Consider the following 19,220-nt stretch of genomic DNA (forward strand, 5'->3'; position numbering starts at 1 on the left):
AATTACAAATCACTTCACCCTATACAGGCCTACATTATGGCCATATACATTTCCGCCATTTGATCTACAAGCTCACAATGTGTCACGTTGCGACACATTGTGAGCTTGTAGATCTGCTATTTTCAAATGATTTTTCCAAATGTTATTAATTGGAAAACCTGTGAAATGTGACGTTCTGCATATTGAGTACTTTCTACTCAATATGGGGTTAAATGTACTATAATCATATTTTTGTCTTAGGAATGCGACAAATACAACACATTATTGATAGCCGGGGACCCACAAGGCCAAAAGCTCAAGGAATAGGGTGGGACCTGGGATTTTCTGCCGTACTTTTTATTTCTGTTTTATCGATTAGTTTGGTCATTAAGGCCTGCTCTGCCGGAAACATCGCGAAAAAAAGTTATGGCCATTTGTATATATTCAGTGTCCCATTGACTCCACTAGAAATATATATATATATATATATATAAAAAAAAAAAAAGAATCTGCTTTAAGTAGCATGTGAGGGGTCAAACTAGGTTTCTGAATTGAATCCACTGCAAGGATTTGTTTTGCATGAAAAACATTCCTTGGGTTAACTTTCGGCAGCCCAAAACTGTGAAAAGTGGAAAAAATGTTTTTCATGCAAAACAAATGCATGTGTAGTGATACGCGGAAGCGGGGATTGAACCCGGGACTCCCACTCGCCAGTCCAACGCACAACCAGTCGTGCTAATAGGGCTGGGCCCGATTTGTAGGGCTGTTGTCGCTGGTTCATGGCTGATACTAACTGTGGGGTGCTACATTCACCCTCTAGGTCTTTTGGAGCGTGCCCTCGCGCTTCACACATCACGCCGCGGACCACCGCACACGACGTGGCACTGTTCCTCCTCACGAGGGCAACACGCTCCTCATCCTGCCGACAACGCCAGATTGTAGTGATACGCGGAAGCGGGGATTGCATCACTACACTTGCAATGGATTCAGAATCATGCAGAACCCCTAGTTTGACCCCTCACATGCAAATTAAAGCAGACTTTTTTCTTTTTTTAAATATTTCTAGTGGAGTCAATGGGACAGTGAATATACAAATGGCCATAACTTTTTTCCGCAATGTTTCCAGCAGAGCAGGCCTCTCATTCTGTGGACCTTAATGACCAAACTAATAGATAAAACAGAAATAAAAAGTACAGCAGAAAATCACAGGTCCCCTCCCATTTTGGTGACTGGGTCCCCGGCTAACTAACTTAAGTCTCCATGGCACGAGTAATCAATAGAAAAAAACTCATTTTGGGGGGTGAACTACTGCATTTTGATACCAATACTTTTGTGCTTTAACTCAAGTACATTTTAATTACACTTATACTTGTGTATTTTGTTCATTGTAGTAAAGAATGTTTGTACTTTTTACATGTAGTATTTTGAACGGCTCTTTGAAAAGGAACGGATCGCAGAGATCCGGCTCACTTCAAAGAGCCATAAATCCCACCTGCAAGAATCATCAGCGGAATGAGCTCCTCGCGAACCACCCCAGGTGAGCAGCCAGCCAACAGCAGGAGGATTTGGGAAATGAGAACGCCACCCAGGCAGACCTCCACACGCCCACACACCAGCCAGGCCAGACCCTATAGGGAAAAACAAACTAAAACAAAATGAAAAACAGACAGCCCATGACAAAAGTGTCACATCATAATACTTATAGTAAAACGTATGCAGTGCCAAACAAATAAAAGTTACCATAAAGTTACCATAAAGCAAAACAAAGTGTCCATATCATAGTTTGACTAAGGGTTAGGGTTAGGTTTTAGGGTTAGGTTTAGCTTTAGGCATAGTTTTACTGAGGTTAGGGTTTGAGAAGGGGAGGAGCTGGGAGAGGCAGGACAAGTTATATAGGCCTACTGCAGCTGAAAATGCTCTGAAAGTCAGGCAGAAATGACAGGGGCTCTGTATTCAGTAGTGGTAATTTAGCCTCAAACCTTTTGAAAAACGTTTTTGGGAAAGAGACAATATTATATTAATTATTTTTAAATGCATGGTGTAGGAAAAATAGAAAAAAAAGGGGCAGCTGCTAATGCCCTTCTCGTAAAGGAATCGCTCCTCAGTTAGCTAACTGAAGTGGTTGCGACAGTAGTTTATACTCATTATCTTTTTTTTTTTTTTCATTTTGATTTATTTTTTATTTTTATTTTTTACCACTACCACTACACTCTTTTTGTAATATTTTTCATTCAGTTATCTTTTTTGGATGATCGTTGTGCATAAAGACTGTAATTCTGTGAGCAAAACATGGCTGAAGGTAAGACAATACATCAAAGTATATTATCATCTCTGGCAGGTGGAAGCCTCATATGTTACTTTGCAGGATTCAAATAAAAACAATATCCAAAGTAGCAGATAAGAGTAGGCAGGGGCCTCACAAGGGGTAGGAAAGTGGGACTGAGTTACCAGGGCCCAAGGTGGAGGGGCCCTAGTAACTTTAGCTATTGAAAAATAGCAGATATACAATCTCACAGCGCGGCACCGAGTGCCGCGCTGCGAGCTTGTAGATCTGCTATTTTTGAAAAGTCGTGAAAATGTGCGCAAATCTTTGAATATATGTATTCTTTAAGTGAACATTTGTAACTCAAATTTTGCTTCTGGGGGGGTCCCTGGAACTAAATATTTTGAGATGGGGGGTCCTTCACATGAAAAAGTTTGAGCATCACTGACATGGAAACATAGGTTTCTTGGCACACATTTTTCAAAAATAGCAGATCTACAAGCTCGCAGCGCGGCACTCGGTGCCGCGCTGTGAGCTTGTATATCTGCTATTTTTCAACAGTTAACATTCATGGGGGGCCCGCAGTGAATCCTTGTACCCAGGGCCCAGAATTTGGTGTGACGCCCCTGAGAGTAGGGCATTCATTTATGAAAAGTTATAATTTCTGTCTGACAGCAATGATTCCATCATTAGCTGCTGCTTGATACTACGTTGTGTTGTCTTCTACCATGAGGTCTCTGCTCGGGTCTCTGCTCTGTATGTAAAGTGCCTTGAGATAACTTGTTGATTTGACACTTTAATACAATTGAATTTAATTTAATTGAAACCTTGTATGTCCAAAACTGTTTGTTTTGTATTTATCATTTTTAAAATGATTTAGAGTAGTGAAAATAGCAGATCTACAAGCACACAACGCCTCACACTGTGTGGCGTTGTATGCTTGTAGATCGGCTATTTTCACTAGTCTTGTGTGACAGCCATGTATGATGAAGCAGGGCTTTACTTTAAGAAAGAAAAAACAGTGATGTTCTGACCATGAGTCATGATGCCATGGCACAGGCACTGCTATCTATTGTTTAGCGCAGTTAGTTCTCACACTTGTTTGTGCCATGGACCCTTGTTGAACTAGCCTCGTACCCGCCCCTCTTCCAGAAACCATTTCATTACCCGCCCCTCTTCCAGAAACCATTTCATTTCCTGGAGAACGGAAGTTGGTCGTTTACTAGGCTATTGTTGAACATGGGGACATGTGGATCAGAATGTATTCAAGTCAAAAGGCAGTGAAAATATGATGTTTTTTAAAAAGTGGTCTTGTGTGTCTCACTTTACCCCAGCATCGGGGGAAAACTGAAACAGCCCAGATAAGTAAAGGGGGTAAAGTCACTTACTTTTTCAAATACTTAACTAGCTATTAGTAAGTGATTTACTAATAGCTTGTTCATAATACATTAAATATTTGCAGTAGAGAGAGACACTGGAGCAGCTCAGACGGTTCTAACCTTTTATTCACATTAAATATTTATAAGGCATAACTTATAAGTCCTTAACTGTTAACAAATATTGAAAAAGACATTAATAAATCAATAATAAATGTTTTGTAAAAATGATCCATTAACTGGATATAGGGCCTTCTTAATAATCCTTAACTAACTATTAACACATGCTTAACAAGGCTTTAATAACTCATTAACTAATAGTTTATTAACTACTTATAACGAATAGTTATTATAAAGTGTTACCGTCTTGGTTTACCCGGTGTCTCAGTTTACCACGCTCTCCCCTATCACTACCAGCTACATTAATTTTATCTCTACTTTTGCAGGTTCAGATTTGCTGGAAGAGCTGAGGATAGTCCTGGTGGGCAAGACTGGCACAGGGAAGAGTTCGTCAGCGAACACAATCCTTGGAACAAATGTCTGTAAAGTGGGCGGTAATACAATATCTGTGACCAAAAAGTGTATGAAATACAGCGGGGAAGTGGACGGGACAACGGTGCATGTCATTGATTCACCAGGCCTGTTTGACACAGGAATAAGCAATGAAGACCTGAAGTCAATCATAGGGGAGTGTGTTGAGAAGTCCGTCCCAGGGCCTCACGCCTTCCTGCTGGTGATAAGGCTGGGGGTGAGGTTCACCGAAGAGGAGCAGAATGCCGTTACATGGATCGAGGAGAACTTTGGAGAGGACTCCTCCCTGTACAGCATTGTGCTGTTCACGTGCAAAGAGCAACACCCTCCTAAAGAGGCTATTAGGGAGTGCAAGGAAATACAGAGGATCGTCAACAAGTTTGGAAACCGGTACCTCGCCTTCAACAACAACGACAAAGACGACCACCAACAGGTCAAAGACCTCATCGAGATGATCAGGAAAATGGTCGACGACAACGACGGGAAGCACTACACCCACAAGATGTTCGAGGAGGCTCAGCAGAAGCTGCGGGAGGAGGAGGAGAAGAGGGTACGGGAGAAGGAGAGAGAGAAAGCGGAGGAAAGGCAAAGGTGGCTAGATGAGGAGAGAATGAGGCGAGATGAGAAGAGAACGAGGTTAGGTGGTGCGAAATTTGCGTTTGTGCTGGGGTTACTGCTGTTTATCGCCGGAGTATTCATTACAGTAGTGGTAGAAGGGATAGGCCTGTATGTAGGAGTTACATTAATCCTATTGGGAGTTGTTTCTCTCATAGTTGGATTTGTCATGTATAAAGGGCAGTGTCGTAATCCCACACCGGCAACAGCAATGGACATGTCGGTAGTATAATTATGTGCTGTGTGTGTTTGTGTTCAAAGATGTCTCATGAACTGCTTTTATCATGGTATCATGGTAGCCTACTTGAACACATTTATACGCGACAAATAAGGATTTCTGTTTGTATTGATCGTCTTGCAAATGTTTCTCAGGAACTGATTCCATATCACTGCTTAGTTCACAATGTTTCACATAATGTATTGAAATGAATAAAACTCATTATTCTGTGTATTTGTTCCATTATTATTGCTATTTCCCAGAATTGCACAAATATTATCATTATTCAACTCTTACCTACTCCTGTAAACCATCATGCTACGCACATTAGTTAATTAGTTGTAATCTTACATTTCACTTTGACACTGTCACATGGTATGATAGTAGCCGTTGGCCACACAGGAAAAGAGGAATGACTTTTGATGGAAAGATTATTATATTCCATATGAATAGACAGTTTCCCCCAAAATATTAAAGTACTCACACACAAGAAATGAGTCCACACAGTGTAAGTCCGTTTTCTGTTAGTTGTAATGAAATAATAGTTCAGAGTTCAAATTGTACAGTACAGCAACGTACAGTACAGCAAAATCACCCATCATTGCTTCTCTGCCTATACAAAACATCATTTCACAGACATTAGTCACATTCTGATTGGACAATTAAACATAACAATGGATATCAGATGTTTTCGTGTCGTTGGGCCCAGTAGCAAGGCCAGATAGTATGGCTTGGCAATATCATTGTGTTATCCTGTGTCCTGGGCATTATGACCTGCAGTGGACAGATCTCATCACATACATTAGTTATTTGTCCCAACACAGGATGGCATTGACATTTAACACTGAAAATGATATCTATACCGTGTTAAACATAATAAGGGTTTGTTTTGGAACACAAAGAATTATGATATTTGACCGTTATACACAAATTGGTACACACTGCTATATTAATATTATATTAATAATATTAACCAAACAGGATCCATCAACTTTCTCCTGAAATTCACAGTGAGGGCTTTGCAATTAGATGGTTTTTAATCACATTTGACTACTGTGGACCACTGTTTATTTTTAGCAAATTTTTAGTCATGGTCTTTTGAATAAAATGTAATTTAGTTTTAGTCACATTTTAGTCGTCTCAAATGTTTCAGTGTTATTCTAGACTAGTTGATTTTGTCGATAAAATGTATTTTGGTGGCCCTTGTGGGGCCTTATGCCTGATTTTACACTTGGTTGCATGCTGAAAAAATACCTTTCTACAGTATGTATTCTCTTCTCCACTAGCCCCTCCCTAACATTTTTTATTTGTTGACAAAATTGTCAATATATTTAGTCAGTTTTAGTCATCATATCATAGCTTAGTTTTTGTTTTCGTCAGTGAACAAAGATAGCACCCAATCTTTGAATATATCTTTTTAAAAGTGAACATTTGTAATATTTGCTTCTGGGGGGTTCCTGGAACAACAAATACATATACGTTTGAGAACCACTGATTTAAGGACTTAAATAAAAAATAGCTGATATACAAGCTTGCAGCGCGCTGTGAGCTTGTAGATCTGTTATTTTTCAATAGCTAAAGCATAATAATGTTTAAAGTAATAATGGTTAATGTAATGATACGTACCCAGAATGTGTACTTTACTGGAGTATTTCCAATTCTAAATACTTTTACTTCTAGGTACATCTTGGAGGCAAATATTGTATATTTTTTTGACTCCACTGTGTTTGAAAAATTTGGTTATAGTAACTTACTTTGTAGATTTTGATTGGTTACAAAACCACTTCAGGCTTAAGCCTGTATGCTTTGGCAGTTTGAAAATTGTCGACACAAGTGACGCTTTGTGAGCTTGGAGGTCTGCCATTTTCAATATTTCCACCAAAAGGCCCTTTTAGACATTTTGTCAAATATTAGAGGCAGAAATTGCACACACACACACACACACACACACACACACACACACACACACACACACACACACACACACACACACACACACACACACACACACACACAGTGTACTGCATGTATTTTCCTAAATTGCCACTATCATAATATAATACAATCTAAGGGACCTTTAACTAACATGCCTATGAAGTGCAGACAATAATAATAATAAATATAGCTGCAAGCAGCGATAAAGTGGCCAAGGCATAAAAAGCAGGAAAGCAAAAAGGCATCAAGGGAAAGCAAAGAAGACATCAAAGAAAAACTAGAAGCAGTGTTCTTCCGAACAGGACTCAGGCAGGTCGGGTAGGTTTTTTTTTGGCTTAGTGGTGACTATAATAGGCCAAAGTGAAAAGGGTACCACATGTTCTTGGGCCTTTCACGGCAATCGTACACTGCATGTGTGTGTTTTTCTAAAAATTGACCCGCTGGTGGCGCTATAACAGGCCAATGTGAGAAGGGTGGAATCTGTTCCTTGGCCTAGTGGGAATGTGTGTGCAAAATCTCACAAATAGCAGGCTGCGTTTGAGACATTTTGTTCAAAAAGGAGCAATCCTGCAAACCTTGGAATTCAATGTTAGCCAATTAGATAGAATATGATATAGGACAAATCCGTCATGATTACATCACTGTAGAGATACTGTGTACCCATTTGTGTGATTATCGGATAAAATCTGAAGGAGTAATATCGAAGAATGTGTTTTCGGCCTTCTGGTGGCGCTATAAATGACAGAGACTCTGCCGATTTTACACTAATCGGCATAGTTATTGGTAAAAGCACAAATTGACCTCTACACGACATGTATGCAAAAGACTATATGCAACAGACATAAAATAGTTCCAAAGAACTCAAGGTTTTAACTCAATATCTTTATTTTCCAACTTTTTCATTAGTTGTCTTTGTTGAAGAGTTGGTCATCAGGTTGTAAACCTTCAAAACAGAGGGTTAACAACCTAGCCATTTTCAGGCATGTCTTTTAAATCACAATGTTTTCAAATAATTCAAGTAGTAAACGTCTTCAAATAAAGTTTTTAAACAACGTTTTTAAACATTAAGTATTGTGAAGTCTGAACCCAAACCAGCACACGGAAACAGTTCTCAAGGTGAAAATGCAATAAGCGTCGTTTTATTCAAGGGGGCGTTCCCCTAAAACATGGGGCTTTTAACTCAAAATATGCTTCTTTCCAGAACTTAACAAACAGGGGTTACATTCGAAACACATGTTTCACAGTATGCCGTTGCTTCCATTAACACATGCCATTTCTCTTCCAAGATTCAGATGCGGCTCCTAATTTGCCTACAATGGGAACAGATAGAACCACCATTAGCAATGTGGCAAAATACAGAGCAAATGTGCGACAGAGGAGAACATAGTGGAGTTTTGCTTACTGCTCGATGGAAGAGTCCCTTCGAGAGCCAGCTACTCAGTGAAGCAGAGCTCGGTGGTTAAGAGCAAAAACATTTGGATTGCCTGACTCAGAGAAGCTGTGTTGCGGCCAGGTGCTGACAAATCAAACTGATTGAGAATGAAATTGGACTAGCACCATAGGCCCCTGGCTCCACCAGTAGCTGCTAGAACAATGACAGTAATACATATTACAGATTAACCACGTAGTTACACGGAATCGTGGACTACAGAATATATGTCAACCCCTTTCCTTGTTCACCTTTGCACATGCATATTACCAGTAAGACTCCCTAATTGGGAGATAAGTGACCGTCAGGTCGCATACACAAACTTTAGAAGGCAATCGTAGCCAATCAGGAGGTAACATGGGAAATTCATGTTGATGAAATGACTTGAGATACTATGTACCGCTTTGCGTGTTTTTAGGGAAAAATCTGTAGTGTTGAAAAATGTGTTTTGCAAAAATCGGTCTGATGGTGCTGCTATAAGAGGAGCATGTGAGAAATCAGGGACGGAGGTTGTGATTTGACAATCAATTTGCGTGATTTTAGGCCAAAATCTGTAGGAGCGTTGTTCAAAAATATGTTTTACAAGAATCGGCCTCATAGTGGCGCTGGATGTGAGAAATCAGGCTGCCAAGGAGTGTGTGCAAAGTTTGGCATGGATAGGGACAACGATGGCAGAGATATGAGTAGGGCAAAAGTGTGATGTCACACGGACAGACTGCCAGCCGGTGGAGGTTTTGATAGTAACTGCGACCTAACAGTCGCAATAATAGTCACATTTCTTTAGTTAAATGCTTACACTGTGGGTGCTGGGGGCGTGTTCCCTCCTCCGCGTCATCAGTGCCCACACCCTAGGTGGGGTTGGCAAAAGGGCCTTTCTGTGTGGAGTTTGCATGTTCTCCCCGTGTCTCCTAGGGTAGATACCCTCACAAAAACATGCAGTAATCCTGGTCTCTATAAAGCCTCCCCCTGGCCAGCCGGGGCGCCTGATGGAGGGGAATGGAACTGGTTGGAATAACGTGTTCCTTCCACGCGCTACGTCCAACCGGGGAAGCTCCCCCTGTCAGGTGATAAGAAGCGGCCTGCTCACTCCTCATGCATTGAAGGAAGCATGAGCTCAGTTCGGGGCCCTCCCCAGGTTGGCAGAGGGGGAGTAGAGCCCAGGATCACAGCTTAGGCAATTGGCACCGGGTGAAAAAAATGGGTTACAAAAAATCGTGGGATAAAAATTTTAAGAAAACAAAAAAAAATAAAAAAAAAATGCTTACATTAAAGAAAGATGAGGCCACACTCCCAAACAATAGTGGACACAGGCAATCCACAACTGCACAGTCCTGGCAATATAAAACACATTCTCACTGTAAACCATAGACCAAAATAACACAGTAAAACAGTAAAAGAGACCATACAAAACACAAGCAAACAGTCTTACCGGTTAACAGAGCAGCACACATCCTCCTCTCTACATCATGCAACCAGCAGTGTTTTGCCTCAACTGTTCTTCAGGTGGATTCAATCAGCCGACACCCAACAAGCAGCCATCTTAGCTGCTGCATTATGGGAAATGCAGTGTTTCTGAAAACCAAACAAAGACATCAGTTAGATTCAGTTCACATGCAAAAAACATGGCCTGGATAAATAAAAAAAGAAAAATCAAATAATCAGCCGATCTACAAGGTTAAAACAAAATAAAGTCAACAGATCTGCTGATTTGGAGGTTGTGATTTGCCATCCAATTCGCGTGATTGTAGGCCAATATCTGTAGGAGCAGTGTTGTAAAATGTGTTTTGCAAAAATCTGTCTGATGGTGGCGCTAGAGAGGGGCATGTGTGAAATCAGGGACGGAGGTTGTGAATTGACAATCAATTTGCGTGATTTTAGGCCAAAATCTGTAGGAGCAGTGTTCACAAATGTTTTGCAAGAATCGGCCTCATGGTGGCGCTGGAGGGCCATGTGAGAAATCAGGCAGCCAAGGAGTGTAAAACACCCAAAAAACAAGCAGGCAACAATGAACTCGCTCCTCCACTTGTTCTCTCTCTCTCACTCACTCACTGTACTCAGTCAGTACTCAGTGGAGTAGCAAGGAGATGTTGAATTGGGGGGAGGGGGTCTCTCCCCCAAATGAACGGCTCTCTACTGCGCGAACCGGATCCCAACGTTCACTTCAAAGAGCCGTTCAAAAGATTTGATTCGTTCGCGAACGTCCCAGCTCTATTCTGCATCTAGCCTAAGGCCCAGATCATGGGAAAACCCTACTCACGTCAGGGTGGGGGGTCCCCAGTTCAAATATGATTCTTTTTGGTTTCAGTGATATTTGGACTTAACCTCTACAGTAGTTCATCATGAAAATTTTACTTTGCATGTATGTTTTAGAGGCAGAAGAATAATTTGCAAAAAACTTGCAATGTTGATTGAATTATTAAAAAAGCATGTTTCAATGTTTAAAGAATCCGATCTGACAGATCTTTAGATATTGGTCCAAAGTTCATGTAAAAAAAGTTCTTTGCACGTGACGCAAAAGTTCCGGAATAAAAGCGGGTTTAAGTGTTTTACAAACTGCTCAAAATGGCGGAAAATCTAAGGGCGGAGCTTACTTAACAAAGACACAGATGTCTTCCGCTTGAGTCAAGGCACGCGTGTAAGCAAGTTGCATGTCTTCAAACGAAACGAGGCATGACTTATGCCCCTTTAAAGTTTGAGTTTTCAAACGCTTCGTATAGCGCCCCCCCTTTGGCCAATTGGAGTAAGATTGTTTTCAGTGATATTTGGACTAACCCTCTACATATTTGCCAAATGCCATGAACGTGTCACTTTGCATGTATGATTTAGAGGCAGAAGAATAATTTGCATATAACTGCAACATTGAGTGAATTATTAAAAAATAATGTTTCGCTTTAAAGAAAATCCGTATTGGTCCAAAGTTCATGTAAAAAAAGTTTCGCGCACGTTACGCGAAAATCCCAGGAGGAGATACATTTTTACTGTTTTTCATATAATTCAAAATTGTGGGAGAAGTAAAGGTCAGAGGTCAAAAGTCAGAGCGTAAAAGTTGTTCGGCATGAGGAGACGCATAAGTGTATACAGGTTTCATTGCTGTACCTGAAACAGGGCATGAGCTACACCTGTTCAAAGTTGGCATTTTTACAGCGCCACCCTTTGGCCGATTGTTGCGAGCTTCGCGTTTTAGCCGTTTGGCATAGTCCTCTGCCATACTGCCGAGTTTCGTAAAAAGCGACTGCACGGTCTAGCCGCTAGAGAAAAAGTGGCGGAATAATAATAATAATAGTGATGAAGTCCAATATCAATAAGTGGCCATTTGCCACTTCGTGGCCTTGGCCACTAATAATAATAAATGTAGCTGCAAGCAGCGATAAAGTGGCCAAAAACACCTCAAATCATGAACACAGCCTTTGTACTTTTATTCAAGTACATTTTATTTTATTCCTGAACTTTTACTTATAACAGAGTATTTCTATAGACCTATTGCAGTATTGATACTTACTCAAGTAAGACATGTTAGTACTTTTTCCACCTCAGTGGAGGGGGGGGGGGGGGGGGGGTTTAAACGGATAAATGCATAGTCTGTCTATACTGTACATAGTAAAGCATGTTTTGGTTCATACAATATACATTTTACAATATACATTTTGGTGTACTGAACGGTGCATGATGGAATTCCAATGCAGGACCCAGGCCGGCCATCTCGCAACAGAGGAAGGCTTCAATGGACAGGAGCATCATGTTTTATCTTCAGAGTCGTCAGTGAAATTAATTTACATCTGAGCAAACAATAGCCTATTTAACACAACAATAAGGCATATATCTCAGTTGTAAAACTAAGTTTTGACGTGAATACTTTGCAATCCAATCCATAACACACTTCGACACCATGTGACTACTACATGTGTGTTTGTTTATTTTTTGGTGTGGGCAGAGTATAGGGAAGGACTTCCTATGGAAGGGAATTTAGGAGGAGTCGAGGAATGGTTATATGCAAAGCAATCTGGGAGTTGGAGTTATTCAGTGAAACACAGAATGTCATGAAATACTAAGATTTCTAAAGACACATTTTGAACACATAAGAACCCCAGGAGTGTGTTTATTATCTCACAAACAACATTACAATAAGATTTGGTTGTCTCAGGGGTGACCTTGCCCTTTAACCAGGCTAGAACCACCCCAGGTGAGCAGCCAGCCAACAGCAGGAGGATTTGGGAAATGAGAACGCCGCCCAGGCAGACCTCCACACGCCCACACACCAGCCAGCCAGACCCTATAGGGAAAAACAAACTAAAACAAAATGAAAAACAGACAGCCCATAACAAAAGTGTCACATCATAATACTTATAGTAAAACGTATGCAGTGCCAAACAAACAAAAAAAGTTACCTTAAAGCAAAACAAAGTGTCCATATCATAGTTTGACTAAGGGTTAGGGTTAGGTTTTAGGGTTAGGTTTAGCTTTAGGCATATAGTTTTACTGAGGTTAGGGTTTGGGTTTGGGTTAGGTTTAGGCATAGTGGTTAACATTCACCAGGTTAACCTGGTGCTTTCACCAGCGTCAACAGGTAAGCATTTCACCAATTTGCGTTCACCTGCGTCAAACTAGTGGGATGTCGAACAAATGTTATGTTGCAATATTGACACTCCCAGGTTACATGTGTCCTTGCCATGCGACTGTTGTGTGTCTCATTGTATAACTTGAGAGCAACAAATGGCATCACGAATCTCATTGGATCAAAGGTTAAAGGGACTACACCATGAATTAAACAATGTCCTATGTTTATGTCTTTTTTGACACCAGCACCTTCCTCACAATGTCCTATTTCCGACCATTTAGTCAGGTTTGCTATGTTAAGAAATGTTTATTCGTTGGATTTTTATGGGGATTTGGAAAACTATACATTTTTGAAATCTTCAGAGCATGGGGAATCCAAAAATCTTTGTTGCCATTTGCACAGACACCTGCAAAGCCGTCATTTTGGACGTTCAAAATGGCCGACATAAAATACATAATTTGTGCCATCTTGGCTTCTAGACAACATAGAAACTTAATTAAACATGCCAATCCTATGTTTTCTGGGTCAAGGAATCGAATGAGTAAATGATGGGTGTAAAATATTCCGGACCCCCACCCCCTTTCTGGGGGTTATCTATTTTGGGACCTCCCAGAACAGTACGCCAGCCAATTGATGTCCTATTTTCATAATAGTAGAGTTGTTTTGTAGGTTTTAAAACCTCCTGGGCTCATTTATTGCAGCCAGAATAATCCTTCTGACTTTTGGTTGGGGTCTTTCCTCACCTGGGACCCTCAGACAGACCCTTGAGCCTATCTCAGTAATCGCTCTGCTCCTGCTCCAGAACAATGTTAAATTAGATCATAATTGAATCATAAAAGTTTTTGTAGCTGGGCTCTGAAAACAAAAAGGATTGGTAGCAAATACCAGGGGTCTTCCATGGGGGGTCCGGGACCCCTGGGGGGTCCTCAGTGTTACAACAGGGGGCCTGCCAAATCTTGATGGGATCTTTTTTTATATATATATTTGAAACTTTGAATGTTTTTATGTATCCTGGGTTTATGTACTGTCACAACATTTTTGTGTTGTGACAGTTATGGTTGACAGCTGTTACTGCAGGGATTGCAATAATGAAAGTATTGCAACTTCTCATTTTGAGCGCGCAGAACAACGTGTCCATTTATTGCACTGCACTGACACTGACAACACAACACACACACTTGTTATCGTCACCCCAAAAGCCGAACCCTATCCTTTTAGAGCTCCCTAATAGTGTTGACCGTCTCCACCATAGCATTTGCAGGGAGGAGTGCAAGGCAGGTTACCTATGCAAAACCTCTAATAAATACTTCAATCAATGAAAAAAATGCATTTGGAGCAGGGAGGGCAAGACTCCCAATACCCTACGGTTCGACGGTCAGGATCGCACGTGACCCCTTGAGTAACAAACGGTTCTTAGCGAACAACGAGCCCGCATGCAGCCCACGCAAACGAAAGTATACGAACGACCTGTTGTGACAGTGAAGCCCATGGTAAGGCCCCAAGCCCAGGTACGCCCAACCCAAACTCAGGCAGCAGCCCCTCCCTAATCCACCCAGAATAGGGACGACCCAGGAGAGGGATCGTCAGGACTAGGGCAGAATAGGGAACAACGTAGGGCAGCTTTGAGGGAACTGGGGACTCCAGCCGTAAGGGTTGTAGAGCGACGCAGTAATGTTGGGGAACCCCCTATATATATATTGTAGGGAGTGACAGTGAGGAGGAGGATTTCCCAGTTCCAAGACGATTAAGAATAGTACAGAGAAGAAGCGAAGAGTGCACCTCTCAGTCTACTCGTAGTGAGTGAAGGTTAGCTGAAAATGTGACACAGGGCAGTGGGGATGTTGACAGAAACATCAGCAGCAGAGAGTTAGCTGAGAGATTCTGTTTAGACCCTAGGCAAAGAGAGTCTTGGCAGAGAGAAATGGACATGTTTGACGAGGGTTTGCGGTTGTTGCGGTCTGGTGAACACACTGTCAGTCAATCAGGGTGGAGCTCAGGGAGGTTGGAGGAGGTCCGACGTCTAATTGCACCAATTGAGGCAATTAATGATGCAGTTAATGATGAGGATGGGTCACCAGGCCACCACCAGGGGGCAACGGAGAGAGGGGCAACGGAGAATGAGGTGCAGTGGCATGAACCCAGTCAGAGGGATCCAGACTACGATCCCACATATGATCCGTCATCACCTACGGAACCTGACCCGGACGAGGCCACAGTACCCTACTCCCCCACATCGCTCAGCTGGGAGCCTGAGCCTACGGGTCATTTCCAGGATGCTACAGGCAGGTCTCCCTCCTCTTCCAACTACACTCTCGCGTCATCCACCTGCGATCCAGCATCACCCACAGGAACTGATCCTGACGAACCCCGGGAAGCAGGATTCCCAGAGGAGGAGGAAGCAGAATTCTCAGAGAGGGAGGATATGGAGGACGAGGAGATGGAATAGGAGAAGATGAGAAGAAGGGCTAAGTGAATGATAATGTGTTGTAATGCTACTGAACTATTGCACTGTTTTCATACTTTTTTACTCTAAATACTTTTACTTTACATTTTTAAGACAAACATGTTTACTAGACGGCAGCTGTGGAAAGTCCCTGAGATTTGGATATTGTAATTCAACTTGCCCGTAAGGCAGGAAATGTTGCAATTGTGGTAGATAGCAGTTGACGATAAGGAAGAAGTGGTGTGGCTTTGCGCAACCATGTAGCTGGGTGCGGCCAAAATGGAAAGAAACAGAAGCAGAATTAGTAACACACTATGCAACGTTAAAATGGCATGTGATATACTGTACGTGAGACACTGTACAGTATAAGTAAAGTAGGGTTGAGAATCCATGAAGAACTAGAAACATTGTTTGATCACAAGGTTCAGTAGCATGTCTCATAACCAACATTATATTCAACTTTTTAAGTTTAATATAATGGGAGAACTGCTGTAAATAGACTTACTTAGATGAACGACGCTAGACACTCAACTACTGAAAAGATCTTAGCAGGTGTAAAAAGGCAATCTGATTGGTAGTGGTAGCATAATACTTGAGGCACATGCAGTAGTCACCTGACACTGATGTCCCCCTGCTGTTAACAGTCAAAAAGGTACAAAAATATGGAAATAGATTCTAGCACAGGGGTCCTCAATAGGCGTCCGGACCGCGAGTCACCGCCGACCGGACCCAGGACGAATTATATATAAAAAGAAGAAAAAACGTGGAAAAATATCTCCACGTTTTGTTCCCACTTCTCGCTGTATTCATTCACTTCATTACATGCGCTCTGAAGTCTGAGTGCGAGAGAGAGAGAACGGCACGCTGATTGGCTGATGCTGGGCCATAGAGTATTATGGGTTGTCATCTCTATGACAACGACGCGCTGATAGGCTGTTACCACCTCCGTTCATTTCACAGACTGCGGAAGCTTTTCTAAGCAGGCAGCAACAGCGGTTAACTGCAGCCTGTAAACTAGTTATAAATCAGTGGGTTTCATTCGCGCACAAGCACAACATCAACGTGAATACGTTTGCAGGATGAGGATTATAATCTTCTCTCCAGAGAGTTTGTCGCGAGGTGCCACAGCCATGGCTGCCTCTCTCTTTCTCCATGGATATGCAGCCAGCGAGCCATGCAGCAAAGCCAGCTGCGAGCCACACGCATTACTCAGTATAGGAGTGAGCCAATCTACAATCCAAACTGCCCTCTGTACATTATTTCAAAGGTGGTCCTTCTCAAACTGTGAAGAAGTACCAATTGATTGCAGATAAAAAACCAGGACCACAGCGAAAATTGGCACCTGAGAATGAACTTTTATTGACTCTGATGAAGTTGAAACTAAATCTGTCACTCAGGTTCCTTGCCTATCTTTTCGGAATCTGCACCAGTGTTGTATCTCAAATCATATCTACATGGGTGCCTCTGCTCTCAAGAGAATTAGAACCACTTATATATTGGCCTCGACAAGAGGAGATTCACCTGTACTATCCTGAATGCTTCAAAAAGTACAAGTATGTGCGGGCCATCATAGACTGCACTGAGGTACCCATACAGAGGCCTTCACTGGCAAAAGCCAATAGCCAGATATATTCTCAATACAAGGGAAGACCTACTGCTAAAATTTTGGTAGCATGTAGTCCAGCAGGAACTGTTTCATTTGTGTCAAAATCTGCAGGGGGATGCATGAGTGACAAGGAAATAGTTAAAAGGTCAGGCATCATTGACTTATTGGAAAGAGGTGATCACTTGCTGGCAGACAGAGGGTTCAATATCCAAGAACTACTTCTTGACAAAGGAGTGACCCTTGTAATCCCTCCATTCTTAAAGGGACTACACCATGAATTTTCATTTTTCCAATTTTTATGTATTTTCTTGGTGTCCCACCAGCAACTTCTATCCTCACAAAGTCCTATGTCTGACCATTGTGTCTTTCTCAGTTTATGGGCAGATCTATGTTAGCATGTCTCAGAACGGTCCTGATTGTGAAATGTCAGATTTGTGATGTCACAAGGCCTGAGAAGGAGGCAGGAGGAGCTGGGAGAGGGTTGGGGAGGGGTGGGCAGGCCTGAGAAGGAGGCAGGAGGAGCTGGGAGAGGGTTGGGGAGGGGTGGGCAGGCCTGCTGAGCAGGAGGTGGGGAGGAGTGTGGGGCCAAAACTGGCTCAATAGCGCAGTCCTCCCACTCAGGACAAGGTGGTACTGCAGCTGAAAATGCTCTGAAAGCCAGGCAGAAATGACAGGGGCTCTGTATTCAGGAGTGGTAATTTAGCCTCAAACCTTTTCAAAAACGTTTTTGGGACACAAACAGTGTTATATAAATTATTTTTAAATGCATGGTGTAGGACCTTTAAAATCCAAAAAGCAGTTTTCAGATGCTGATGATAGACGAACCAAGCAAGTTGCTAATGCTCGAATTCACATTGAACGTGTTATTGGCAGGATTAAGGATTTTGACATAATGAAATCTGAACTCCCATTACACATGTTTGACATTTTTGATGACATTGTAGTAGTTGTGGCAGCTCTTGTCAACTTACAGCCACCCATAATTCCACTGAAATGTCACTGACATAAACAGTAGTGCAAAAGGTGCAGTGTAAAATGTATTCTAGACCAAAACATAACACACATGTCATTATAAATATGTAATGTAAAATCAATTTTAAGTGTACTATTTTTGTTTTTCACATATGTTTATTCAATACTGTAATTCCACTGAAATGTCACTGACATATTGGCATAGAAAGAACTTTAGTGCAACAGATCCAGTGCAAACATTAATTGTAAACTAAATTAACTCAAGTTGTGCATATGTAATGCAAAATAAAGTTAAAGTTATACCATGTAACTTTTTTTATAAAACAAATCTTAAAATTGTCCTAACTGTTAAATCGCTAAAGTTTTAGAACACCCACTCTGTTATTTTCAGCTTCTGAAGCCTTCTCTTTATATGTTTTCTATGAGTTGTGAGGGGGGGAGAATTTCCCGGCAAAATGATGTCATCTCCCACATGATACACTACCGGCCAATCACAGTGCCGATCATACAACACCGGCCAATCACAGCGAGTCTTGCTGTCTCTAAAGGAAGTAGCTTCCCTCAGCAACTGTGTTTACATTGGTGAAGGAATCTTGCTTGCTACTCCCTCAATCCTGGTCTAAACGGGAGACGGCTCTACGGAATCGTATCGGCGAGGCGGAGGTGCTCGCGACGGCCGCGGTCGCGGCGACTCCGGCCGAAAAAAGCAATACCGCTACTGACCACTAGTTGAGCAGCTTCCACAGTACAGCTTTAACAAAACAGGTATTTCAAGTGTACTGTTTTTTTCTTTTTTTATATCTCTGTCATTTCAGTGCACTGAACATGCGCATTACAGAGACTGGAGGAATATTTAAGCTGTATATTTCAGTGCACTGCATTTACAGTCTACAACAGGGGTCTTCAACAGGGGGTCCAGGACCCCTAAGGGGTCCTCAGAGTCCCTACAGTGGGTCCTCCAAATCTTCCAATCCTTTTTATATTAACAACTTGAACCCTAGTGTCCATATATCATGAGAACTGTAGCCAAAAATAGCAGATCTACAAGCTCTCAAAAGAGCAGAGTGAAAGGTCAAGTTTAGGTATTGACGGTTCAAGTGGTTAAATATCTGAAAACATAAATTGACATGAATCCAAAATACACTGACGATTGCGCTGTCAAACAATGAAACTATAGGGAATCTATGAACAGGTTGTGGGGGTCCCTGCTTCATCTCTCTCTCAACTAAGGGGTCCTTGGCCTAAAAACGTTGAAGACCCCTGGTCTACAACACACTACCCTTGGGCACATTTTGCACA

General features: G+C 41.9%; 1 protein-coding gene across 1 annotated transcript; it reads left to right on the forward strand.

Moving 5' to 3' along the window:
- Positions 1 to 2,268: 2,268 nt before the first annotated feature.
- LOC308299172 (GTPase IMAP family member 7-like) lies at positions 2,269 to 15,346 on the forward strand (the record flags this gene model as incomplete). Its single annotated transcript, XM_080742890.1, has 3 exons — positions 2,269 to 2,278; positions 4,065 to 4,785; positions 14,878 to 15,346. The coding sequence occupies 3 exons, from the start codon at positions 2,269 to 2,271 to the stop codon at positions 15,344 to 15,346; spliced, it is 1,200 nt and encodes a 399-aa protein (XP_080599016.1).
- Between the last annotated feature and the right edge of the window lie 3,874 nt (positions 15,347 to 19,220).

The sequence above is a fragment of the Nannobrachium achirus genome (genome assembly GCF_963921795.1).
Source record: "Nannobrachium achirus genome assembly, chromosome: 15".
In the NCBI taxonomy this organism is placed as follows: Eukaryota; Metazoa; Chordata; class Actinopteri; order Myctophiformes; family Myctophidae; genus Nannobrachium; species Nannobrachium achirus.